Below are 27,896 nucleotides of genomic sequence, written 5' to 3' on the forward strand. Positions count from 1 at the left end.
TTCAGCAAATGTATTTCCTTATTTAAAGGGATGCTGTCGGCTTCAAACTTGTAAGCAAGCACATTTCCTTACCTATGTTACCAGCAACACCTTCATTATTAAAAACCCCTTTGTCTTGCCACTCCGTCTGCTCACAGTTTGCTGTTTGATTTCACCGGCTGGGGCAGCCACAGCTGTCCTAGCTGCGACCATTTGGTATCAGCTCCGTGCCCTGGGACAGCTACAGTCCTTGCAAGAGCAGAAGTATTTCTTTCACGGCAACAGTTTCTCCTGGAAGATTTCTAAACAAGCTAGCCCGAGTCTCCCGTTTCTGAAAGCTTTGTCTTTTGTTGGCTTTGGTTTCGCTTTGTTCCCCTGCAAACCCCACTCCTCGGGTCAGTGTCCATTTTCCATTTTCTCCTTTCCATTTTCCAGCAGCCGAGCTCCCGGTGGCACTGGGCTGCCAGCCGCAGGGCACGCGGGGGGCACCGGCAGAGCTCTCCCCGCAGCTGAACCTCCCGCTGCCCGCAGGCGAGCGGCAGAGCAGGCTGGAGACCTCTCCCCGGGGGGACCCTGGCTCCTTCTCCCCGGTACCCATTAGTGTCAGTTTCCATATTCACCACATCTTTCCTTTGATTAAAAACGTTTCCCAGGACATTCGCCCTCCTGTTTGCAGGGAGGGACTGCCTGTGTGTCCACAGACGGGCTTGAAAGGTGAAACGATCCTGAGACACTGCAGAAGTGAATCGGAAAAGATGTAGATGAAAAAATGACTAGTCCCTGTGAACATCTTTTAATCTCTAAACCACACCCTGTGATAAACTGCCTGGACTGAGCCAAGTTATGGTTACTCAGAGAATGAGAAGACAAGCCTCAGTCTAGGACTGTTTCAGGAATACTGATGGACCGGAGCACTCACCCATCCTGTCTGCCCGCTGAGGAAAGCCTGCCTGCGTTGTTCAACCTGCAGAAGAGGAGCTGGGAGGACATGCTGCCAGTCTCCCATTGTAAAAGACAAAGAGCAGGGTGAGTGGTACAGGGAAGTCACAGCTTCAAAGTGCAGGAAAGATGCTTGTCAGGTGCCAAGGTTTGGAGCAGAGCATTTGAGGAGGCTGAGTCCAGACCAAGGTCCTGCTGTGGGGCAGAGGGAGGGATCGGAGGGTCTCCTGAGGACTCCTTCCAGGCCCCGAAGGATACCTGCAGCAGAGATCCTCCGCTGCCTGGACAAGAGCTCAGCTCAGCTCTGCCCCAGCCATCAGTTCTCCAGCCCCTCTGGAGCAGCCTCCTGGGACAGCACGGGCAGTGCTGGCAGGACCAGACGTGCTCCCCCCTCCCATTGCCTTGGGACAGTCCACACTCAGCCTTCCTTGTGTGGGTGATTTTCCCACGCAGGCTGTCCCAAGGGATTTAAGGTCCTGGGGTTTTCCTTCCTGTTGACACCAAGCTGGAAGATCCCGGTGATGTCCCACTCTCCCTGGGCCTTCCTGCCTGAAAAATACAGGAAATACAAAGCCAAAAAATGTTTCAAGAGTCAAATTAACGTTTTTCATGCCTTTGGCAAGCTTTTTAAATGTGAGATGCCTGGCTCAGTGCACCATCCATTGTTTCCTCCACGAGAGGCACTGAGACATCAACAGCATCTTTCCAGCAGCTCCCAGGTCACGACAGACCATGGTTTAGGCACAGTTTCCCTCCCCAGTGACACGGGGAAACATCTGTTTCTCAGTCTTTCCGGGCTCAGCAGGGGTACCCTCTGCCCTGGGGTGTGTGTGGGATGAGGAGGTGGCAGAGGTAGGAACTTGCATGTGCCCATCACAGAGCCCTGCAGAACGGGGGGACCGAAAGCCCCAGAGCCCAACGCCACGGCTGCCAGTGCCTTCTGCCACCCCGTCACCAACACCCCGTCACCCTGTGACACCCACACCAGCACCCCCAGCACCCCTGCTGCACCCCAATGCCACCTCTGCACCCACAGCAGCCCCCAGCCCAGCCCGCTCCAGCTGCCTGCCGGCCAAGGGCCCCTTGGGCTCCTCCTGTGCGCAGGCAGCCCTGGCACCTCATCACCCACGTGGAGCCCCCACTGCCCCCCACACCAGCGCGTACAGCACCCTTGTACCTGCTCACCAGCACAGGACCCTCTCTCACCCCTCTCCAAGCATACTGCCACCCACCACCCATCTGGACCCCTCTGCTCATCCCTGGCCAGTTCCCCCAGAGCCTCTACCCCACTCTCACCCAAACTCACTCGGGGGGGACGGGACCAGGGCCACTCCTTGCCCATGCATCGACCCTCTGCACCCCCTTGACGTGCTGTCACCCCCATATCTGCAACACCTAAAAGGAGGCCACCAAAGAAGAAGGACTTCTTCTGGCTGTGCAGGATGCACTGAGGTTCTCAGGGGGCTTCAGCATAGTCAACATCTGGTTTTAAAGCCCAGACACTTGTTCACCCTGGAGCATTGGTAGTGATACAGCTGTATGGCCAGGTTTTTTTGAGATCACCAAAGCTATCTGCACATCTTGGCTTACCCAGAGGAGGACAAGATGACCTTCATAGAGATGTTTTTTTTTTTATCACAGCACTCCCACCCTCAAACTTCTACGAACTCGTTGCATGCAAGTTAGGGACTAAGTTCCTTGTATTCCTACCAATTTCCTACACTCAAAATTTTGTTGCACGCAGAAGGAAACATGCTTTTATACAAAGTCATGAATTTATTGTTAGTTTCATTAACGTCTTAAGAGTTGAATCAAAAAAATAGTTTTAGTCTAGTTACAATGACACTAATAGTTTGTGTTACGCAATTAAAATCAATGCTCACAGACCTCCTTGTACCTACCCCCTTTCTTGGGGGCTCTGCTCACCTTTCACTATGTCTCTGGGGCTTTCAGCCTGGAGGAGGAGGGTGTGGGGTGCCATGGCATGTGTCAGCATCCTCAGTCTTTGCCAGGAGAAGCAAAGATATTGATGTTGATGGGTTTTTCCTCCTCACTCTACAATCGGCTGTAGGAAACCAGGGTAATTTTTACACATTTGCTAACATGCTCATTCTTCCCTGGTATTACATCTGAATTTACTGTACTTGGTGTGATTTACATACGCCGGAGGCTTGTTCTTTGTTCTTTTTGTTTAAGGCTGGTTTTACCCTACCCCCAAATTACATTCCTTTGATGACGAGTGACTAGCCACTGATGAGGTGTTTATAGCCCTGGGGCCTCTAGCATCATCCTGTGCCTGTTCCTTCAGGCCCCTTGCTGTCATCCCGTGCCTGTAGTCCTCTACAGTGCATTTTACTATAGAGGCATAGATAGTTATTTATACACAGAAGAACTACTTGGTATTACTAGCTATTAGTTACAAAATATATACAAAACTGTGTTATATCACACAACTGTAGGAGAGCTAAAACAAAGCAAGTAATGATCATCTCGTCATTAGATAATTGCTGTTACAGCTAAACAAGCTAAAGCGAAGCTCCAGGCAGGCTAAGACTAGTTCAGACAAGTCCTGAGACCCCTTTTGCTAGCTTAGCACAAGGCTGTGGCCTCGTACAAGCAGCAGCAGCACCGTATTTACTGGGCTTCAAAACTACAAAAGCATGGGACCTCAGGAGAGGCCACAGAGCATCTCCTGCATTGCTCATCTGGTAAGATAACATGTTCTCCAGGGACACTTGAACCTCTCCCATTCAAGTAACCTCCCTTCCCGGTGCCAGCCTCAGCCAGCACCATGCATAGAAGCGGCTCTGGACCCCTCGCTGGAAATGTCCCTACATTCAGATCACACGTTGGTGGCAGTGATCCCGTCAAAAAGGTGGCTTCAGTTGCACTGACTTTTCTGCAGGAAGCAGGAATTGGTTGGATTTCAAGATGGTTTCTACCGACCTCTTGAAATTGGGATCAGATTCAAATGTCTTCAGGAAATGACTGTGATGTGGAATCCCCGGATCTGAATCTTTCTGTCCTCCTTCCTTATTTGCTTCCCTCCTGCTTTTCCAGCTCAAACCCAGGTGCAGAGGGAGAAAGAGAAAGAAACACAGGATCCTGGTGCAGGGAACCAGGAGAATGGCCGTGGTCTGCACTATGCAGAAGGTTGAGCTACAACGTCCCACCATGCACCCATCACTGTTTTCTCCGTGTTTTTGTATTTTTTCTCTTAAAGCATCTTCAGCTGGCCAGGATGTGCTTGATCGCATGGAGCAGCACTCCCAAGTCATGTTTCTGTGGAGCACTGAGATTTCAGCGTGTCTCCTGGGTCAGTGGGATTAGAGGTGGTCACAAACTGGATGGCTCATGAACCAGTTCTGCAAATGTCTGGTGGGCCTCATAATGAAGCTCTTTCTTCTCATCTTCTCAGAAACCTGCAACAGCCTCTCAAGACAAATCACTTGTAATCAGTCCGTCATGAAGCTGTCGGCGTGCTGCAGCAGATGGGTTCTCAGTCCATTCTGAATCTGGTGAGAAACCTGTTTTCCTTGGAAGGTCAGGCAGGATCTCCCCCTCTTCTCAAAAGAATTTGACTGGACATAATCCAGATTGTCGCAGCGTTGGCTGGCTCCATCTCTATCCAGGAAGCTGCATTCCTGTCTGGCCAAGGGAGAGAACTCCCTCCATGGTCAGCCACTAACGTAAACTTTCATCCCAGAGGCACAGAAAGAATTGAGACATCTGAATTTTGCAGCCCCTCATTTTCTTCTTGTCTTTCTATCTGAGATGGCTGACGTAAGTTGAGCATGGACCAAATTTGGGAAAAGAAGGGACAGAGCAGAAGTGCTCTGGGCAGGACGACGGGACATGATTGCCAATGAGCCAGAGCAGGTGTCTGGTGTCTAATGAGATGTTAGGCTCACACACAGCACCTCCTCTGATGGTTTTCGGTGTAGCTCTGATGTCTGCGCCCACACAAGCACAAGCATGGACACCCACACAGATACCTTAGACTTTAATACACACAACCTTGCAAGCAAGCACGCCTTCTCTAGTGTGAGTAGATGGCCTTTCTATACACAGCAAACCCTCTCAGCCTTCCCACTTTCTGAGCCTGCATGTGCTTTTGGGACTGTTAGCACAGCTACACCTGCAGAGTAACATCCCTGCACCCAGCTCTTCTGCTGCAGCTGCGCAGAGATTTGCTGTTAGGAGATGCCGCTTTCTCCTGAGAGTAGGGCCTGCCCAGCTCTTCCATCTGGGATTTATGCAAAGATAATAGCTTTTAGTCACACACTGCCTGGCAGATACCCCACGGTCCAGCCAGCCAGCCTGCTCTGCTATTTTATTCCCAATACAGCAATGGTGCTGTGTATCTCCAGGAGAGGGAGTTTGCGCTTCGCTCTGTTCTCCAAGCATTTGCACAGATTTAAACATAATGGAAAAATTCAAGAGCTGCTTTTTTTTCTTATTCATCAGAGCAGCCACTCCTTCTTTCCCTGGACCCTTAACATGTTCAAAGCAATGACCATGCGTGTGATTTGTATCAGGAGTCAAAGTGAAAATGGAGCTTTTTTTTCTAAGCAGCACCTATGGTATTAACCCAGGCCTGAGCACTTCATTTATACTTACCTGGCCACCAAAGGAGGCAAGAGGCTGGGATGAAGGCTAGGGGAAGCCGAGCAGAAGATTAGTGGAAGTACAGACCACACAACTCAAAGTGCTCCTGACAGGAATAGGTGGTGGTGCACATCTGCATTCATACTGCTCGGGTCCAGGCAGGAATGTGTTTGAACTCATCCAAACCTCAAAGCTGGTCTTGGAGTACCACAGACACATAATAATCATAACAGAGCACCGTATGCTTTTTTTGGATGCTATATAATGATTGGTGAAGATCGGAGCAGCGCCTCAGCCATGCAAGTGGGCATAAGGGTGTGAGGAATTGGTATGAGGTGCCAGCCTGGACCACTGGGCACAAAGGGAATGGTCAATGGCTCAAAGTCTACCTGGAGGCTGGCTCAAACATCTGCTCCTCAGCCTTGGCACTGAGGACAGAAACCAGGGCAGCCTCAGAGCCCATGTGGTAGCACAGAGGGAGAAGCCAGTCGAGCCATATGGTCATGATGCCCATAGGAGGACTCCCAGCCCCAGGGCTGGAGAAAGTCATCATACGTCACTCAAGCAAGGAATGTTGGAATTGTCCAAGGGCTCAAAGGAGCAGCAACAGTGACACTGCGCAGGCGTGGGTCCTGTCTGAGACACTAGTGGCATCTGGGATGTGGGTCAGAGGTTTTCTGTGCCGCCCTCAGCAGTGACACAATGACAATGGGGGTCCTCAGCGAAGGCAGTGAAGTCCAAATGGGCAAGAGTCCACAGGAGGAAAAACTGAGCATGAGTTCAACAAGGGGCAACTGAGAGAAACTGAAATGGCCGCAAATACAGTCCCTTCTGCATGCCACACAGTCACAGGGGAAAAGAGACGAGAGGGAACCTCTCCCTCCTGCAGAGCACAGGAATACCCAGTGCAGGGATGTGCAGGTGGACTTGCATCCAGCCACCAGCTTCCTTCAGCTCCTTCAGCTGTGACAGCTTCCTCAAGAACAAATCTCAGGACGCAAAGGCAGGTTGCAGTGCAAAAGGAACAGAATCCCAGAGCAGCTCCGATTCATGGAAAAAGGAGCTGTAAGGTGAGGAGCTGAGTCCTCCAGCATCTGCCCAGCAGGGAAGGACTCTCCCCGGTGTGTGGTCGGATTTTGTCTTCTACCGGGAGATCACCAAATCAGGGATCTTGGATACTGGCTGAAGAGTGAGGACAGCAGCTGGTCCAAAAATGTCCAAAGTATTGTGCTGGCAACAAGAACCTTCCAGAAAAAGGCTCGGTGTGGTGGAAACACTGAATTTATGCAAACTGACAGACTTCAACCACCGCTAACCTTTCACACTGTGTATCTCTACGCAGCAAGACTTTCTTCAGCTCCATTATCTGCCTTCCCTTCTCTTTACAAAATTGTCACCCTCCAAGTGAAGAAACACTGCAAGAGCCAATGCCAGGTTACTCCACCCGTTTGTACGTACTTCTGGTCCTGAGCTGTGGTATGAGCAATGATCCCTGCCAGTATGCTCTGGCTCTCCCCTCACTGCGTTGGGCACTCCTGGGGTGGTCCCATCAAGCCAGTATGAGCACTACAGGCACTCATGGCCGGCCCCTCTCCCCTGACACTGTCTTCTTCCCAGTGGGGCTGCTGGGGTCCACTTCTGCCCACTGCCCACTTGGAGACATGACAGTCTCCAAGCCCTCCATGGCTTCCAGGCAGAGAGACACTTATCCCAGCACCAGGAGGCTTGGCAGTAGGAATTACCCAGGACTTGGTACTCTTAGATCCTCTGGACTTTGCAGACATTGACTGCTCCTCCAAAAATAAAGCAGCCTGCAAGGCCGTGAGCATCAGCTGCCCTTTCCCCAGAGTGCGGGCATGGCCAGCTGCCCTCCTCGCAGGGACGAGGTGTCCTGAGCCACCATAACCTCCCTGTGCAGCAAACAGGGCTCACCTGAGAGGCACCCCAACAGCACAGAGGGATCAGCAGTCTTCCAGAGAAATAAAACATATCCAGGTCTCCCTACAATTTTTTTTTTTTAATTTAGCATAAGCAGATTCGAAGGCGGCTTTTCTCCTGCACAGCTGCCTCCACCTGGAGGAAAGGCCTGGAAGCCAGGTATTTCAACAGCTTTTAATTAATCTTCCCATTCATGTCTGACCTTACAAAATGAAAATAACAAGGTCACAGTCGCATCCTAGTTTTATTACAACTGACCTGCAGGCAAAAGGATAGAACTATTACATAAACACTCTGATCCATGTATAATATCTTAAATAAAGGAGGAAGTCAAACCAGGATACCGGATAAAATATTCTGAAGCTCTTTGAAGCAGTTACGTTCCTGAGCTCCATTTTACAGACAATAAGGCAACATCCCTGCACATCAGCTTTTTGATAATTTTTATACATTTTTCTATGGTACAAGAAAAAAAATAACCAGAGTTCACAATGTACAGTTCTTACACTATTTTCACAGCTTCTGAACACTATACACCTTTTTTTCTTTTTTAATAAAGATACATTGTAATAAATGGTGCACCCTTAATAGTTTATAATAATCTATGTTTAATACGCTAAACCTGTCGTTCTGTACAGCCACCCGTGCCACAGCACCTCAACCCTGACTTTGTCACTGGCAGCTCAAAGCTTCGCGTTTCCATTTCCCATCCATCGAAAGCAAACGGGTCACGCTGCTAAAGATGAGCTCTGGACAGGGTCGGCACCAGAGAACAGACCCCAGCCATTCGGAAAGAGCAGAGCAAGGCAGTCGCTTGCGTTGGAGGGAAACTGATTTTTGGGCGGACTGATCTCAGTGTTAGCCCTCTGAAAGGTGGGGGCAGAGGCAGAGCACCTCTACATGCGTCTATCTTTACTGGATCTGTGTCTCTTTAGTCCCCCCAGCCAGCACCCCGTGAGACCCAGCGTGCCCAAGGTCCCGGTACGGGCGGCTGAAGGCTGGTGAGATGAATCACAGCTGCAGGGACTTGCCAAGCCTGAGAAAAGCCGAGTTTTCTGAGGCTACGGGGCTGGGGGGAGAACTACCGCTTTAGATATGCTACGTATCTTGTTCAACTGATCCTTCCACGTGATTAAACAGAGCTGTTGGGAACGACTAGTTACTTCAGAAAGCTCTGCCTTATCCATTTTGGTAAGACTTTAGTGACTGCCTTGCCTGACGAGCAGCCCCGGAGGAACATAATCCAGGAAGGGCAAGAGGACTGCCCCTCCCTGCCCGGCCGGGCACGCTGTGCCCCAAGGGATCACATCGGTGTCAGCCTTGGTGCCAGAGGGACCAGCTCCGACAGCCAAGCAGGAGATGCGCAGTGCTGCCAGCCTTACGCAAGGGTGTCACCTCTGCGGCAGGAGAAACACCAGGCGTCCACATGAGCACGGCCTCGGCTCTCTCCTTCCCAACCGAGCAGCTGGGGCAGGGATGTGCTGGTCTCCAGTGCTCCCGCATCAGCCCAGTTTGCGCTTGGTAGCATTGGTTTGACGTGGGAAGCCCTTCCTCAGGAATCCTGCCAGTACCGCTGTGTTTTCACTCCCGTTGCGTCTCTAGCCCTCTGCGTCCTGGGTCCGGTTTCGCCACAGAGCTCTGACAGTAGGTTGCTCTAACATTGATGAAGTCCTGCCAAGTGCCTAAACTAGACAACTCAAAATGGAAATGAGAGACTCTGCAGCCTCCATTTTATCCCTGGTATGCTACTGAACGCTTGAAAACTGCAATGTTTTGGGGAAAAAAAAGTTTTCAGGAAAAATTAATCTTTGAAAAATATGCCAATTTTTAAGAACAATGACTGATGCGCTTTTTTGCTCAGCAATGGGCCAGAAGATGACAGCTTGCCTGGCCTTGCTGGGTCAGCTAAAAGCCAACAAGGCATTAGACACTCCCTCATCTCCACCTCATCTCTATCTGCACCAAACAATCTCAGCGAAGTTCGCTCTAGGGCGCAGCAACAATAGCTATGGAGGGTCACAAAAGAGGCTGAATATGCCCAGAAGGTGGTGAACAAGGTCTCCAGCAAGCTAAGCAGAGCGTGGCATTCGCAGCAGCGGGGCGGGCAGAGACCCCCATTAAGGCGGGGGGACATCCCCACCATCCTGCTTGCAGTGCCGAGAGGGAAGCGCTGAGGTTTGGTCTTGTGAGGGACACTGGGCTGGGAGGTGGCAGCGCTGCCGGGCTGGTTTCTGGGTCAGTGAAAAGGCGCTAGCATCAGGGCTGGGGACAGTGAAGAACATGAGAAATACTGGCTAGAAAACACAGACATTTGTTTGCGGCTCATGAAAACAGCTGCAGACTTTGTGAATGGCACTTGTCGAAGTCAGAGCAAAGCCAGCTGGTGGTGAGCACTGTGCAGCTATAAATCAGGTCACAAGCAGGTTAAATTCAATCGAGTAGTTTAATAATTCTTCAGGTCAAAGGTCTTATCTTACCAGGTAACAATTTACAGGACACCTAGTTAAGAGTGAAGAGTGGCTGGCTTGGTAAAAGGAGAAAGAATACATTATGTCCCACCTCTGAATAGTTTAATGTTAGCCTCTTTCAACGCAACATATTTTTGGTAAAGACATATTCACTATATTTAACATGATCTCTCTTTAACAGGAAGTTCAGCTGAGCACACTGTCCCCAGAAAGTACACTGCGACTGTAAAGCAACAGAATTTCATAGCAGTAAATCTATTGCACTTTGTGAAGAATAAAATTCTCCTTTGCCTTTCTAGCTCCAGAAGGCAAAGCATCTCGTTGGTTAAGCAAGTTCTTCTCCCTCCAGGCAAAGTCTCTTAATGTTCAGACAGACAACGCCTAACTTTTGTTTGTTTGCTTTTTATTATTACTTGAAACAACAATTGGAAGAGTTTGAGAGAAAAATCTTTCCAGTAGCTGCTGAGAAGTCTCCAAGTTTTGAGTCTAGAAATGAATTTTAGGTGCTATCCAATCACGGTCAACAAATAAATGTACTTATTTCCACATTTCATGAGTATGTCCACAAAAGAGCAAGATGAGGTCTCTCTTTGACCAACACTAACACTGTGTGATCAGGTATTACAGGGATGCACTTTATATGTGACAACAGTATACAGACAGGATGGAAATAACACCAATATTATTGCACATGGTGTCTGGGCGAGCATTAAAAACACTGCAATATGTGATGAAAATTCTTTACAGCTTGTTTTCTCTCAGCCCTTTTTCTAGAGTTTGATGTAGCAGCAATATCAATCGACGTACATTGGAGAGCTGGGAGTTGCTGGCATTTGATCCAGGATTTTACAAACATAGCATGCAACATCCACTGTGCGTTCCTCATACATCAGGATGAAGGGATGTTTCTGGAATCAGACAAAAAAACAACAAGGTTACAACAGCATGCCCTTCTGATGCATGCTGGCTACCCCAGATAAAAGCTTAGCGTATGGATTTGCCTGATGCAAGAACACAGGGCTTGGTGGTAGCTGTAGGACAACAGGACATAGCCTGGTCCATGGCTTTTACATACACGGAATTCGTATCTTAACTGTGCAGTATGGAGGTGGGACAGGACTCCAGGAGTGTCAGGAACTGCTGGGCAGGAGGCAGCGAGGGTGCAGTATGAGCAGCACCTGGCTCCTTTGTAGCATGGACATGTACTGAAATACTTTCAAGAGAGGTTTCATCAGCAGCCTTGTCAGCAATGGGGAGACAAGAGTGACAGGGAGACGTGGCTTGCGGAGCTCAAACAGGAGATCAGGACCTAAACCCAGTTCTCCTGAACCCTGACTCTCTGCTCTGCCCAGCAGGCCGTACTGGCCAGACCCAACTCAGAGTAGCTGGAAAGCAATGACACGGTGACTCTCTGGGCCAGGACACCAGGCAAACTTTCGTATCACACCACCACCATCAGGGACCCAGGGCACGGTTTCACACTTCCCCTGAAGAGGTGGCTTCCAGATGCCCAGAGCTCCTTGAAGGTTTATGGTTGCCAAGCGCGACTTATCCAACCCAAAAGCATCACTGCATTCCCTCCTTTAGGACCCCCCAGCAGAGACAGGCTCTGCTGGTGTCTTACTCCAGAGCCGTGCTCGTTCAGGTCTCACTTTTGCCTGAGCACTCCCAACCTCGTTGTGTGACCTGTGCGTCGGAGGCATTTACACGTGACAGTGCTGGCCCGCAATTCGACAGGGCTCCTGCACGGTACCAGAACCTCAAGCAAAGGCAGCATTTACACAGCACACCCAGCATGCTTCTGCCCAAGCCTGCCCACTTCAGGGATCATCGATCCGCTGCAACGGGGCATTTACCCCACGCTGATGTCCTGTGTTTATGTGCAGACACTAATGATCTCGGCCATCGCCATGACCGCAGGCCAGAGACAGTGGCATGGAGGTGGTGCTCCTCCTCAGGCTGTGGAGCTGAACACCCTGCCTTGATGGCCTGAGAAGACAAGGAGCGACCTTGGATGTGACCCAGCCCCGCTGTGTGACCGGCAGAGCCGCGACGGCCGGTGCGGGCAGCCAGGCTTTGCACTCACCAGAAGCTCTTTATACTTTGGCCTTTTGGACTCGTCCTTTGTAAGGCTAAAGAAAGCAGAAAGAGAGTTAGGAGAAGGTGGGATTGGGGAAATTGTTACAGACATCAAACGCAAATTTTTACAGGACATGATGTTGAATCCACTGCTGTCGCGGTGGGGCTCACTGCCTTTTGTTTTCTGGAAAAAACATCCTTGTGCGGTGAGTGACCACAGGGACTCCCTCCCTCCCTCCCCACGTGGGTGAACAGCAACTATGGCCACCTGCTGGGGATGGAGCCCAAAAGAGCTGCAAGCGGAACGCCATCCCGACTGCCGCTGCCTCCATATGGAAACAGGTTTGACTGCAGCATAATCACAAGTTTTGGGCAGCAGCAACCGGCCTGTCCTCCATGCACCAGGCAGCGGGGCTCAGAGGCAGAGGAGAGCCAGCACTGCCTGCCAGGGCACAGATGGGGGACACAGGCACCATACCATCGTCTTGGCACGCGCGGGCAGGGGCTGGGGCTGTTACAGACAGCAGACAGCCAAACCACTCTGTGGGGCCAGGCCCGGACTCCCGGGCCCTCCCGGCTCATCCCCAGCACTGGTGGCACATCCAGCGCTGAGCAGGCCACAGCCGCCGGGAAGGGACAGAGGTGACATGGCTGCCCACGGGCAGCTGGGGGGGCCAACTGGAAAGCGTCCCCTCCTGCAGGGCTCCTCTGGCATCTCCACCACCCGCCGACCGCCCGGCCCCAGCGCAGTGCAGAGGGGTGGCAGGTGGCAGCAAAGGCCACCAGAGCCCCTGCAGCAGGGGGACATGGCGGGTGACAGGAGAGGCGATGGGGACCAGAGTCAGAGGGGCTGTGGGACGGGGCTCAGCGATGGGCGGCACCGGCAGCCCCTGCCCTGGGAGCCAGAGCTGCACCACTGGGAAGAGAAAGGGCGGATGCAGCATCCTTCCTAAGCGAGGGGAGTTAAGTCTAATTCCCAACAGCTGCATTTCCATCCCCATGGGCTCTGGCTGGACCTTTCTCAAGCTCCAGCACTGCTACAGTGTGGCCTCAAATTATTTGGAGAAGCAGAGGGTAATTAACGCTGCACGCCCGGCGCTGCTTTGTCCTGTGACCTGCCTGCAGAGCTGCGCAGGGGCAGAGGGTAGGAAATCCTGCGGCTGCTGCACGAACATCCTCGCTTCAGGCTTTTGCTACCCAACAGCAATTCATTTTCTGACCTCAGCGAGTCTGGGGGTTTGAACATGCTCCTTGCAACGCCTTTAAGGCAACTAGTCAGAACTTCAGCTCACAGACTGAGTTTTGCTCTGAAATTTCCATGCATGCTTTCATAAAGCAGTCCTAGAAACCTTGCATTTCTTTTCCAGCTCGACGTGAAGCTGCGTGTCTGGAATGGCCATTTGCAGCACCAGGTGCTGTACAGCTCCTTCACAGGAACATCTGATCTCGTCCCCAGGCACGCTGGACCTCAGGAGCTCGCGACTCTGCCTGCGAGCATGGCCAGCTCTGCAGTTGCCAGCACGAGGCTCCCAAAAGCCAGACGCAGAGCTTGGATACTCTGCAAACTCTGGAGCAGAAAGCTGAATCGCTGTATGCAGTTCCAGGAGGAGTGTGACTTCAGATAAGCATCTAACACAGGGAGGTGGGCTGAAGGGGAAAAATGTTCCACTCAGGCATTCACAGCGCTGTTGGGATCCAAAGCAAATTGCAAAAAAAAAAAAAAAAAATCCCAGAAACTTCTTAACATTATCAAAAATATCCTTTTCTCACTGATCTGTCACGGCAAGCAGGCAGCAACACTGCAGGACTCTCTTTCAACATTTTTCCTCACTCTTGAATGCACAAAACCAGAAGATTATTAGATTCACAGTTGTAGGGTAATGCCCAGGATATTTATGCCATCACCTAAAAGCACAGCCTTTTGGAGACTCATTTGCCTGCTTAGTAACACCAAAGATTACTGCTTGCACTTAACTAAAGGTTATTAGGAGAAATATTTATTACAGTGTTGCTATGAAGACATCATAAATATTCCAGGCAGAAGTCAGATTATTTACAAAACTAGATTAAACAAAAAACAGACTTAGACTGAAAACTGCCCCGTGCTCTATGCATTGTGGCTGTTCCAGAGCAGAAGGCCCTGGGAGGGGTAAATGGGCTGGAAATATGAATTGACCCAATCAGACCCATGGGCCAAAGATGCTGCTGTTTAGCAGAGATGCCACGCAGGCTCCTCTGTTGAGTGCTATGGAGTCAAACTGACCAGTGCATGCAGGGCAGGAGAGCAAGCTCCTGGCTTTGCAAGCTCTGTAATGATACGGCATCTCTACGGAGAACTATGTGGGAAACAAATCATTGCTTGTACTGTACATGGGGAAAGCAACTCTGACTTTGTAACCAAATACTGCATCATTTTTGACTGAAAAATGGAAACGTCTTTTGAGCTGCAAACCGTTTTGATGCTCTATTTTCTGCAGCCCAAAGACAATAACCAGGCCTTCCTTACAGCCAGCTGGAAAGTGGAGCCTGGCCTCCATAAAAATTCATAATTCTGAAAGAGAGTAAAATCCAAACCCAAAAAACATCTCCAGCAGATGGAAAACCCTGAAACAAAACCTCATTAAAGTTAAAATTGTCTAGAGCCAACTCTTCCTGTGTCACAGAACTTGGAGATGGACACCCCTGTGCTGGGGATGTCCGTCCCCTGGGTCTGCCCAGGGCAGAAGGTCCCAGAAGACAAACGCAGGTCACACTGATGGATCTGCTGTGTGCTTCGGTATTAGGTTAACAAAATTATGTTGACCACCTTTCACATTTTGATATAAAAATACTTCATCAGAAAATTCACAATCGGCCCCTTAACCTAAGCAGGACCACACACACGTGGCAGGCAGACGGACTGCCCCAAGCCCCTCCTGCGCAAACACTGCACACTCTCCATCCAAGGCTGACCGTGCTGCAGAGGCCCTGCCCTACAGAAAACCATCTCTAGTCTTGATCTTGACATACGATTGACACAAGACATGAAGCCAACAACCAAGCAAGCCATCCGCTACAGGTCCTGACAGTCCCTGTGCTGAGCAGCACTGAGGGGGGGAAGGCTCCTGGCCTTGCCAGGCAAAAGGCAGGACCAGTACAGATCCTCTGCCCGACCACGAGACAATACTGCCAGGTGTCTCAGGCTTCTGCCTGCAGAAGAAAGGGCAAACAGCAGGTCTGTCCCAAGGCTGTGTCATACTAAGGAACAGGATGCACAGGCCAGGCCCTTACACCTGGTCATGCAAACCTCCTGCCGTGGGTCTTATCACGCCTCTCTTGAGCACAGACTCTCAGAGATTTTCTCCTCATCCCTTCCCTGAAGAGCAGTTTCCAAAGGTCTGCCCTTCAGCCCCCACCCAGACAGGTCTCCCATCACCTCCAAACCAGTGAAATGCGAAAGGTCCTCACCCTCACGTTGGTGCAGGAATGTGAAACTAAGCTAGGAAGTGCTTGGCACGCGACCCTTGCCAAATACCTAGCAACGACAAAACAGGCCACCTCCAAGTGCTTTCAGTAGGAAACACTTACCACAAGTTGACGAAGTTGATGAAACTTGGGGAGAACTCCCTTTCCTCTGAGTTACTCAGCTGCGGTGGGTCTCCTTTTACTACTTGTGTCAACTGGTCAAACACACTGTTCCACTTGGGGTAGGGGAATCGCCCTGTGGCCAGCTCATACTGCAGAGAGACAGCAACAGCACCAGGCAGGTTACACAAGATAAGTTCAATCAGGGTAAGAAAATGTCTGCAAGGACCCTGAACCACCCAAAAGGAAGACTAAGATGAGATTCTTCATCCCATTCCCTATATGAAGCTCAGCTGAGAGAAGAGGAGGGAAAGTTTTATCCAATAGTAAGTTCTGCTGCCTACATTAGGAGCACCTCCAGATTTAACCTGGCTATGCCATGCTTTCACGTTGACAATGTCTTCTCCTCCACTGACTATAAAATGAACCAATGTTCTTACTAAGGTGTTCAAAAGTAGAAGAGTAAAATCCTCCAGTCCCTTCCCAAGCATCCTAACAACCACTAGAGAAAATGGATAATGAGAATCACACAATCATAGAATACCTCAAATTGGAAGGGACCCATTAGGATCATCGAGTCCAACTCCCTGCTCCTCGCAGGACTATGAAAATCAGCATTTTAAAACACCAGTGGGGAAGACAGATGCTACTGGTTCATACTTATTGCTTCTGCTTTCTCTTCTACTTCACCAGCTCGAGAAGGGAAGATCTTTTCAATTTATCAATGTGTGCACCCAGCAGTGCTGCGGTAAAGCCAGAGAGGAATCGGCAACCGGGATCCAGGATTAACTGAAGTCTTCTGCACATCCAAAGTACACCAGATGCCAGGGCTGCAAGAGGCTTATTTACACAGGTTGGATGCTCTGTTCTGCACCACCACACTCACCATCCCTTCTCATCTAAGATTTTGAAGACAAAATTCATTTATGATCCAACACCTCTTCCCTGCTCACATCTCTTTCTCTGCAAAACATAGCTGCAGCTAAATGTATCCTCAGGGGGTCAGGAGAGCCATCTGCCTTGAAGGGATTTATATTGTTTCTGAGCCAGGAGGTGCCCACTTCAATCACAATGTGCAAATGCTTCACAGCAGCTGAGCTGGGCTTTGCTTCAAGCACGTGTTTGACACCAACCTACTCCACCACACTGCAAAGCGCACCAAGGCTACCCACCAGGAAAGTACCGCGCAGCAGAGGGTTTAAACCCCACTCACTTACCAATGTAATCCCCAAGCTCCAGACATCTGAGCGGACATCATAGCCTTGCCTGGATGCGCTGGGATCTATCCTTTCAGGCTGAAACAGGAAGAAGGACCAGTCAAACACTGTGCCATGCAGGAAGGAACGAGAAGCATCTGCAAACTTAGAAAAAACTCCAAGTTCGTCCCATCGGGCAGAGCCTGGCACAGCTCTACAGGCAAACTTGTTGCTAAGGCAGACGTCCAACCCTAGCAGAGAAATATCTTAAGGAATCAAACACTGGTTTTATGGAGGTATAGTGTAAAAGGTGATCTGAAACGGCAATTCAGCACGGTCCAAGCTTTTTTTTTCCTTTTGTACAAGCAGCTTGAGTAATTGTTACTGTCTATTTATTTAGTTTTGTTTAACTTTGGGATCTCTTTAACACAAAGTCTTGCTTTCTCTGTTTTTACAGAGAAGTTGTCCCCAGGGAATCATAAGAACTGGAATAAACATCTTCTCATCCACCATCCCAGGGAACTGAGGTTTAGCAGCGTCTGTCAGAATTCTTCTTCCCAACTGTCTGCTGGTTGCTAAACCTCAGGAGATATTAAAAACAATGCATTTTAAGAACAGCTCTTCTTTACAAGGTTTTGGGCATCCCTTGAAGGCAACTATGATGTTACAAGGTCTTCAGACATCCAAAAAGTTTTCCATAGAAGAAAATATCGAGCCAGACATGGGTGATTTGCACCTAAGAGTGAGTTATTCAGAGGTGAACTTGCACAAAACACCTTTATGCTTTGCATGTCATCTTTATGAGAAACCTCAATTCTGCCTTCTTTTTGTTAAACATGTAATAATTAAAACGTCACAAGAAACAGAGTCTCACTCACTTTTGACTACAACAATAATAAAGAGACCTGAATTGCAATAAAATACTAAATTATCAGGTACAGGAAATGCTATGAAAGCCCTGGTTGCTTTGTAAGCTATGTTTTAATACAATTTCACGGCAGATGCCAGCTGAAGAGTGCCATGCAATGAACGAAGTCCCTTAGTGCAACCTCAACCCTCCAGTGGACCACCACATGAGAAAAATTCCCTGTCCCTCAGGCACAACAACATTGCGGCCAGCCGGCTGAGAGGGGATTCTCCCCCTCTACTCCACTCTGGTGAGACCCCACCTGTAGAACTGCATCCAGCTCTGGGGTCCCCAGCACAGGAAAGACATGGACCTGTTAGAGCAGGTCCAGAGGAGGGCCACCAAAATGATCCGAGGGCTAGAGTACCTCTCCTATGAAGAAAGGCTGAGAGGGTTGGGGTTGTTCAGCCTGGAGAAGAGAAGGCTCTGGGGAGACCTTGTTGCAGCCTTTCAATATATAAAGGGGGCTTATAAGAAGACAAAGACTTTTTACCAGGACCTGTAGTGACAGGACAAGGGGCGATGGTTTTAAACTGAAAGAGGGTAGATTTAGATTGAACATAAGGAAGAAATTGTTTACAATGAAGGTGGTAAGACACTGAAACAGGTTGCCCAGAGAAGTTGTGGATGCCCCATCATTGGAAGTGATCAAGGTCAGGCTGGACAGGGCTTTGAGCAACCTGGTCCAGTGAGTAGCAGGGGGGGCTGGACTAGATGACCTTTGAAGGTTCCTTCCAACCCAAACCATTCTGAGGTTCTACGGTTCTATGATTCTGTCAATGCTATCTGTGCTGCAGGCCACTGTGGACCACTGCCCCACAGTGAGGCAGCTCTCCAGGGGCATGGCCACTATCCATGCCAGGCCATAAGCATTTCGGCAATAGAAGATGGATTCCACAGCTGGCACGTACCTCCCCACCATGAAAATCAGAGTCACTTTGCAGGAACAAGGACCACCCTGCGACAAGAGACTGTCTCTTTAGTCTCACACACACCACCGTGGGGCACGCCGCCCATGCGATGGATGCTGGTGTGCGGGAACGGCGGTGGGTGGCCTGGCCCTGCACGATGCTGGGGATACTCAACGACGTCTGGAGGCTGCCACCAGGGACCCGCCAGCACAGGGCCACACAAAATTATGGGGATGCTGGCCTTGCCAGTGCCGGGACTCCCACACCGCAGATCCACAGGGATGTGCCGCAGCGGAGTAGAGCATTTCACAGACTGCAGAAGAAGGACTTGCTTTCCATGCAGCGCAGTGAATTACGGGACTGCATGGAGAGCAGGTATTTTGGGTAGGGTGTGAAGTGCTAAAAGGCTGTGTGTTACAGGGACTGGTGAGGTAGGTGGCACTGACGAGACAGAGCTGTTCGTCCGAAGCACCCACGCAGGGGCAGCCGACCGAGCAGAGCACAGACGGAGCAAGAGGGACTTGGCCCTAGACCATGGTAGCACAGTTAAAGGGAAAGCAGGATGGACCAAAATAAATCCCGTCTAAATACAGAGCAGAAAGAATCCTGGGAATTTTCCATGTAGACGACATGGGAGCAATTAACACCAATGAAGGAAGAGTCAGCGTGTCACACTCCGGGGACCTGGAACGAGGGCTGCAGACAAAGCCTGGCTCCTGCCAAATGTCCTTCTAATGCCAAGCGCATGCGAGGAAAGGAAATGGCTGAGATGGAGACCCACCACTGGATGTGCTGATGGTGCGAAGAGGCAGGGTATGAATGCATCAAAGGGTGCAGGCTGCCGCGGAGCTTCTGTCTATTTCAGTGTCCACCTAAGCACCAGCATCTTGACTGCAAAACGAGCAGAAGTGGGCAGCACTGATCCTCCCTCTCCTCCAAACCTCCAGCTAAGCAAACACACGCAATTCAGGGTGTGACACAAGGACAGATGCACACACAACTCCCTGCAGTCTTCAGCTGTTTCATGTTGCTAAAGAGCGAAGTAGCATTTCTGGGAAAACCCAATTCTTGAAGCTCAGATCTGGATTTTCACTGGTTATATAATCAGGGAACTTTATCCCACACGCACTGCAAATTCAAAACTGCCTACATGGCATTAAAATGTACATAACAAACTCTTATTTGCTACTTAGGCCAATGCATCCCTAAACTAAAAGAAAACAAAAGGTTACCAGGAGCAAAGAACAACCAGAAAGAGCTAAATTTTTGCAATACAAAAAGCAGAACAAAATCTACACGATACAAACTCTCCCTCTGCTCCAACCACGGGAACAGACGGATGCGAGATGGAAGCTGCCAGCCTCCGTTGGAGGCTACCTTCTCGCACTAAAAAACATGTGAAACGAAGTCCAGGGACCTCCCTGCCTTTGGCCGATGGCGGAAGCAAGGTAAAGCACTGCACATCTGGAAGCAGGGCTGTGCAGGCTGCAGCTGCAGTGTCATCTGCGCCAAATTTAGCTGCAAACCACACAGTGAGCTACAAACCGGGGCAGCCAGAGTTAACAGACCTTCACTGCTCTGACACAAACTGGATACGAGTCTTGCACGCAAGAGCCGCGGCTCCCTAGCACGCTATTCTGCTGTTGTGTTAACTGAAACACCACATGTGTATTTGTTTAGGGACGCTCAAGACAAAAGTGCTATCTCCCCCGTGGTGGTGACCCCATTACCGTGGCTTTCTTGCTTGGATGGTAGTGCCTTGCAAGGGGCTCAGCAAGTGCTCGCAGAGAGAAGCATCTGTCACTGCCCGAGCGACTCTGCTCTTGAGGCCAACTCCAAACCGAAGCCACAGCAAGAAGGGGAGCAATGTCTCTGAACAGCTGCCTGCAGGGTTGTGCAAGAGCAATGGAAACCATCTTTAGGACCATAAATAACTAGTTTGGGAAATTCTTCTGCTGTTCAGTAAAGGAAAATGTTGTCACTCACTTTTCACATTGCTGTATTTCTCAAGAATATTCCTACAGTGAAAAGCAAGTTGTTGTTCCTTCAGGGCTCTCCCCTGCACAGGCCTCTCGCACACTCAACCAGAGCATGCAGAGATGGCCGGTGTTAGTGTCACAGCACGCCCAGGCTGGGACGCAAGTGATGGGCACAAAGCAGGGCAGGCGAGGAGGCACTGACTCACGGGGCTCTCAGACCTGCTTCTCCTGTCTCTTCCTCCTCCAGAGTGCGAGAATGCTGCGTGCAGCTCCCTCTCATCTGCTCGCTGAGACCTCCAAACGTTTTACTCCTGCAGGCCCCTTCCCTGACTTCTCTACAGGGCTGGGCTGGCAGTTCAGACGCTGTAAGGCTGAGGAAGAGCCTAACCGCTCACCTCCCCAGGAGATGCTCACCACCAGCCCTGTGGACACGACCACCATCTCCCAGCAAAGAGGCAGTCCTGCTCTGTGAGGTGACTGTCCTCAGGGGGACTCACCGTGCTGGTTCTCCAGCAGACCTCGGTGCCCAGGATGCAGCCCTACAGTAGGTGCTGGAGCTCCAAACAGACGTGAACATCCATCCACTCCTCCTCGCTAGTGTTACTGCTCTGCTCTACAGGACGTTTCGAAGGCTCTCCCTTAGATGACACCGATCTCCCTTAGACGACAGTGATCTCCCTTTGGTGACACCAAATTCTTCTACTGGCTGCTAAAGAGGTGAGGTGTCTAATTTCATATGGATCTCGATTTTTATGTGCAGTGAAGCTTAATAAGCTTTCTGGATCTCCTCCTGGGCGCATAGGAGCTCACAGAAGGTGACCTCAGTGCTGCAAAAGCCTTGGTCTAAGAGCACAGATGTGAGTCATTCACGCAAGCAAGTGAGGCATCACAGTCACACTGTGCTGGGTAAAGTCTTTTCTAAGGTTATACTCCTCCTCTCCCGTACTAGGTGACCAATGAAAAAGCTATTAACACTTTGTTTTCTCTGGGCCTGTATTGCAGCACCAATCGCTACAGGGGTCATGCAGCATCCCATGCAGCAGCCTACCCTCACTGCAGGAGACACGGCTCCTCGGCCAGGGTGTGACACAGCAGAGCAAAGGACACGGCGTGATGGGTGGAAGAGCTGACAGGGAAGCGGAGAACATGAGTTCTTCTCTCTTTGCTGGCTAGCTGGACCTGCCGCTTCCCCCTGCTCCTCAGTCTACCACCTCTCGGATAGCAGCAGTAACACTGTCTCGGTATGCATCACTTCTACACCTACATAGGAGCTAAGAGTAGTATTGTCAAAAAATACTTCAGCCAAAACATTCATCCCTGCTTGGACTTTCAAATTCAGACATTCCTCCCAAAACCTTCTCTGTTCTTTGATTTCCTGCCCGTCCCCCTCGTCCAGGTCAGCCATGAAGCCCATGGCTGCACAGAGGTTATCAGCAGAGATCATGTTTCTAGAGAATGGCCTTTCCTCCCCTCCTATTTCCTTTACATATTTGCTCTGAGAGAATGTTTCATTTAAAAACGTCTCCAGGAGCATTTTCCAGGTGGAGATGTTGGTTTCCGTTTGCATGGGATTACCATCCCCTCCCAGCTGGCTTTCCTAACAGCGTTTGAATTCCCCCATCTCAGCAGCAGGAAGATCGCAGGAACGTGATGGACTGGTGGCCAGGGGACACTTGCTAGGCACCGAAAGATTGGCAGGAACATTAATGAAGGCAACGAGGTCCCATTGGGCTTGGCACAGCATATTCTCAATTACCTTATTCATCTTGTTAAAAAAGGTAAACATGTGGCTGTAATAAACCTGGACTAGCACAGTGCATTGTCTGGACTGCAACTAAACCAAGCATCAATAATTTGCATTAGCAAATGGCTTCACTGATAGAGTTCAGAGTGTAACTGCTGTTAAAAGGACTTTATTGAGTGGGAAAGACAGGATTTATTATGGGACCTCAAAGGTGACCTTCCTTGGCCCACCACTAATAATATCCAAGAAAATATAAAATTAGTGTTGCTAAATTCTGCATATTATAAAAATACTGCTAGTGTGATAAATAAGGGTTCCTGAAGAACTAGCGTGATTTGAAGGTTTGGTAAGCTGGGCTCTGGCTGGATGCTGACTCACTCAACCAGACACAGGAAAAGCAGAACTCTGGGGTTACAGACAGGCTCCTAGAAAAGGACAGGAGAGCATGAAATCCCAGAGGAGCAACATGATTAAAGGTGTATAGCTGGGCCAACACGCTACGAACCGCTGCTCTTATTATATACTCCCCAGGCAAGACAAACACTGGAAGTTTGCTCAATTTCAGGGTCTATGTTTGTAAAAGGATCCTAAAAAAATGGGGGGGTTATAGCACAGCCATAAAATACAATCCTATCTGCCTTAAGGGCGTAAGCTGCTCAGTCCCTAATCTCCTCAAAGAAAGGCTCAAGAGGTGACTACATCAGAGTCAGAAAGTACCTACTGGGGAAAGAGACTGTGGCAAGTAGAGGACTCCTTAATTCTGCAAATGAAGTAGTGTTTGCTCTTGTTTAGAGCCCACAGCCATCCATTAAAACAAGACTTACTCATATTAAAAAGACAGTATTAGGAGCATAATTAATGATCAGGACAACTTCATGGGCACTATGGTAGATTCTCCAGCACTTGAAGAGGCACCTTTATCACAGGACTTTGGAGGTCTTCTCTGTCTGGCGTTGTTTTGGAAGGCTACCCTCCAGTACCCCAGAGCTTGACGCATCCCCTCAGTGCTATCCCCACCGCTGCTTCCAAGAACTGTATTAGATTAACAGGGCCAAGCTCCGGAGAGGCAGCAGTTTTGGAGGGCTAGAAGGTATCGTTTCAGCCCCGCTAAGTAACTTTGTCACAGAACCTCACTGACGGCCTGCAGTTTTGGTGGGGATGCTCTAGAAGTCCTTGAAGTAGTTACTTACAAAAGACTGAACTGCAGGGAGCCCAGGTTTTTTCCACAGCCTTAATGCCTAACCAACGGGCAAGCTTTCAAACACATACTGAAAAGAAAAGGAGTCCAGCAGGAAGCAGTGCAAGGGAACGACTTCTGATCCTAGAGGACTCTATGATGCAGCAGAGAAAGGGAACCTAGAGAGGGTATCTACAGATGAAGTTACACACATCCTAACCAGAAATCAAGCATAACAAAATGCAGACGGTCATCAGCAAAGGTGAGTCATCGTGTGGCAGTTCAGATAGGGCCAGGCTGGTGTCACTAGCAGTTCGAGCCTTAAAATCTGGTTTCGCTTTCTTAAAGATCTCTTCCATTCAACCAGAAGCTATTGGTCTGGGCACAGGATCAGGAGGCTTCCCTGGCTGCATTTATTCAGTTGTCCTTCTGGCCTCATCACTCGTGAAAGTTTACACCTGCAGAGCACAGCCCTCACCCTCCACGTCCAGCCCTGACCCTGATGCTTCCCAGATTACGGGAAATAGGAGCTTTTGCACTCCACGAACGCTTGAGTACCTGGTCCTGAACAAGGCGGTGTGCCCTGCTCCTGCCACAGCCCTCATGCCCTGCCTGCTCCACCGCCGAGGGTCACGCTGCAGCAGCAGTGAGCGGATGGAGGAGGCGGAGGCCGGACTCGGCTGCATCCAGACGGCAGTGCCAGGGTAGCCGTCAGGGGAGGCTGGTGCTGCCGAGCGGCTCCAGCAGCCCCCCAGCCTGTGCCGAACGTGTCGCAGGCGTGCAGGGCGCTCCCGCGCTTGGTAGCAAAAGACTCAGCACAGGGGTGGGGAGTCCCCCTGCAAATCCCCGTGCGTCCTCCTGAAGCAGAATCCCCCCCAGCCTCACCTGCACGAGCGGCGAGAGCCAAACAGGCTCAGGGAGGACAGGAGGCTCACACCTGCGGACCTGGAACCTGCACAACCCTTTGCTCCCTCTCCCCACACCTGACCCTGCTCTAAGGAGCCTTGCCCATCCCTCTCTGCATCTTCACTGCCCTGATGATCGCGTTCTGCTATTTGCGGCTTCCAATCAGCCTGCTTGTAGCTAATCATGGCAGCGGGGGCTACCCCGGGCCGCCCCAGCACAGCCAGCCGTGCCCCACGCAGAGCAAACCCACAGCAAGCAGGAGCGGCCTGCTGTTTCCAGCTGAACCGCCAATGCCTCCCGAGGGCAAGTATCTCCCAAACCTGACGTTCAGGCACCTCCCACATAAATCCTAGTGGCCAAAACCACTCTTTTCCCCCCGTTTGATACTCTCCTCCACAAAACTCATGCCCTGCCCACACTACTTCTGGCCGAGCGGTCTGCTCACACAGGCGGCTGCTGACACGTTTCCCCAGGTTTATATGAACTGCCTGTGCAGACGAGCATCTAAACGGGCAAGGAGGAAAATCCCATCCTGCCGCATCCCCGGCAGGATGTGGGTGGAAGCGCCGACGCAAAGACATGAGCTCAGCACTGCAGCGGAGCTGCTCGGCATGGGCTCTGCACCGTGTGATGTAAGGAGCCAAATTTGGACAGGAGAAGTCCCACGCTGGGCAAACCTCACGGACGATTTTAGCTGGTGAATGAGTAAGCGGAGGTTATGTTCTCAGCCGAAATCCCTGAAGCACACGGGTGGCAGCAGCACGCGAGTGGGGAGGGCTATGCTCAGACCTCAGGCATCTCCCTCGGCATTCGCTACGCCACGGGTGGCAGAACATGGATCCAGTCTGTGCCGCTCGCAGAGGGACGGTGCCACGTCTCCCAGTCTCCTCCCAAATTTGTTTTCTCAGTCATAAAAATTATGGCTGGGTGCCAAGTTTCAGAGGAAGGAAAAAAAAAAAGAAAAAAAGTCCAACACACAGCAATATTCAGGAGCATCCAAGAGGATTTTAGCTGCATGAATTCAAACCAACAGCCTGCCTGTTCAGATAAATTAATGACTGAGCCCAATGAAAACCTGGGCATTGGGTCAGGAATGCGAAGCTGAAACAGAGGCTCTTGCTGCAGCTCTGCTTGTGTAAAAGACTCAGAAAGCTCCTGCATCCCTGCAGCCTCTCCCTCCATGTGCGCAGGGAGGCCAGGAGAGCAGAGCTCAGAGCCATCACCGTCACTTGCCTTGGGAATTTTTCCTTTTCTGCGCATAAGCCATCTGAGCTCAGGGACGCAGCCTCCACCCAGCCCTGGACGCCGATGCCAGCAGCGACTGCCCATCTTTGCTGGGGAGAAACGAGGAGCAGGAAACACATCCTGAGCGCCGGCCTGCAGCGGCACTGCAGCAACAGGGCTCTGTGCTGGCCCTCTATTCATGCACAGGCGGGGACAAGCAGAAGCGCATTTGCTGGAACATGGGTCATGCATTAGCACCAAGAAGGCTGTTCTGTACACCCCGGCACCGCGCATCCCCTTGCCCACCGCTCATCTCGACAACTCTTCAGGGAGAGCCCAGCGGGCAGCCCAGGGGAGGGTGGGCGAAGCAGCACAGGGCACTGGCACTTGGGCACAGCCGCAGCTTGCAACAGGCAGCTCCCAGGTGACCTGGGAAAAGGACCTGAGGGACTGAGGACGTGTGTGGCACCATCACACTCTGCCCCTGGAGAGGTCCCAAAGGAGCAGGGCAGGGCAGGACATCCATCCTCACACTGGCTGCGTCCTCCCCTACCTAAACCAGGCGCTTCCAGCCTCATTCCTCCCTCTGACACAGAAACTGGGTTCACTTGAGCATTAAGAAGGCAAAAAGCAGCAATGTTACAAAGACGACCAGCTTCAGTGTGGCACACAGAGCCTCCCCTCCCGCCCAAAGCAGCAGCACCCACCGCAGCAAGAGGCAATGCACAGATTGCCAAGGAGCAGCAGACGGGAGGACGAGGGGCTGGCCAGGAGCAATCTCACCCCCACTGCTGGTTTAAGGCTGCCGTGAGCATGCTGCAAAACCTCACCCAGAGCAAACACACAATGCTGGCACTGGCACGGGGCACAGGTCTTGAGAGGGCTCAGCAAACAGCCCAGGCTGCTCCGGGGGCTGGCTGCCGCCTGGGGCAGCGCGGGGGCTCAGTCTTTCCTTTCTTTCTTTCTTTGAGAGAACACAAGGCACCAACATGTACACCTTCACTTCAATATAACAATCGCAGGGGAATTCAAAGCCAAAAGCAAAACAACTTCTCCAGCACTGGCAGCTCCAAGGCTGATACGCTGCTTTCTCTGACAGCTCTAACAATTTTGGTTAAACCCCACAGCGCTTGCTTAGCAGCTGGACGTGGCTCCTGCTGCCTAATCAGACTGCTCGCAGTCAAGCTGGCTGACATCCAATGTTATTGTTATCAACGGCTATTTGGGGACCCAGCTCCAGTGAACACGGTGTTATCAGGTTCCTTCAGTGGGCAAGTGCTCATGCTACAAGAATTATTGCCAGTGCCACAGGCCAAGTGGGCCTTGCAGAGCAGCACACTCTCATCGTCAGGGAGCATCATCCAGCAGCCCTTATCAGACCCTCCCTGGCTGAACACAGCTAATGCCCTTTGCCTGTTTTACACTAAAAAAAAAAAAAAAATGCTATTTTCCTTTTGAAAGGAGTGTGACTGGCCTGACTCCTTCCCAGGTACACTCAGGTTTGATCACAGCATCACTACAGCCTCTGCTGGCTTGGAGAAAGAGCTGGCAGATGTGACTGCATGCTGGGGACATCTCCCCATTTCCCAGGCTTCCCGGTACGTGGAAATGCTCATGTACTTGGAGAGGAGTCACCGAGTCCAGGGAGCAGAAGGGAAGAGGCCAGCCATCTCCCACACCACTTGCCAGCTGCTGGCTCGTCCCACAAACTGTGTACCATGCCAAGGCTCTTAAAAACACAGACTGAATTGAAACACTTTTGCTCACTTAAAAAAATCCAACAGAGTCTGGAGCTGGTGATGGAGATGCACAAAGAGCAGAGTGCATATGCACAGACAGGGAGGAAAACCAAAGGGCTATCGGATGCACTCACCCACCCAAGTCCCAGGGAAATGAAGCAGCGCAGCTATTTACAGACATGCCAGTAAGTGTCATGTTGTAACTAAACCAACAGCCTGAGCAAAGCTAACCATCTACCCATGGTTCTAAGAAAATGTGGGAACATTAATTCCTGTAATTATAGCCCACTGAACTTGGGAGGAAGAAAGGAGAGAGCAATTTTTCAAGAGCTCTATTTACAGACCCGATACACACCTCAGAGGATAGGGAAAAGTCAACAAGAGTCATAACTCCATGGAGTGATGCTATCAGAAGTGCCTGCAGTCTGAGATGCAAATACCCAGCCTCGGGTCAGACTAGCTCAGACTGCACTGGCTCCCGTCCCCTCCTGGGGCACCTCTCTTTGCTGCTGCCCTCAGCATACCATGCCCAACCAAC

The 27,896-nt window shown here is 50.8% G+C and overlaps 1 protein-coding gene across 3 annotated transcripts in view; it reads right to left on the reverse strand.

The window, feature by feature from the left end:
• Window positions 1-9,218: 9,218 nt before the first annotated feature.
• The window catches only part of MAP2K4 (mitogen-activated protein kinase kinase 4), a 101,982-nt gene continuing 83,304 nt past the window's right edge, over window positions 9,219-27,896 (reverse strand). For all 3 annotated transcript variants that reach the window (XM_050908354.1, XM_050908356.1, XM_050908357.1), the window contains 4 exons: window positions 16,793-16,870; window positions 15,579-15,727; window positions 12,019-12,064; window positions 9,219-10,840 (listed from right to left, as the gene is read on the reverse strand). In XM_050908354.1, the coding sequence (XP_050764311.1) occupies window positions 10,727-10,840; window positions 12,019-12,064; window positions 15,579-15,727; window positions 16,793-16,870 (387 nt within the window). In that variant the 3' untranslated portion in view covers window positions 9,219-10,726. The remainder of the gene's footprint in view (window positions 10,841-12,018; window positions 12,065-15,578; window positions 15,728-16,792; window positions 16,871-27,896) is intronic.

This window comes from Gymnogyps californianus, chromosome 19, assembly GCF_018139145.2.
Source record: "Gymnogyps californianus isolate 813 chromosome 19, ASM1813914v2, whole genome shotgun sequence".
In the NCBI taxonomy this organism is placed as follows: Eukaryota; Metazoa; Chordata; class Aves; order Accipitriformes; family Cathartidae; genus Gymnogyps; species Gymnogyps californianus.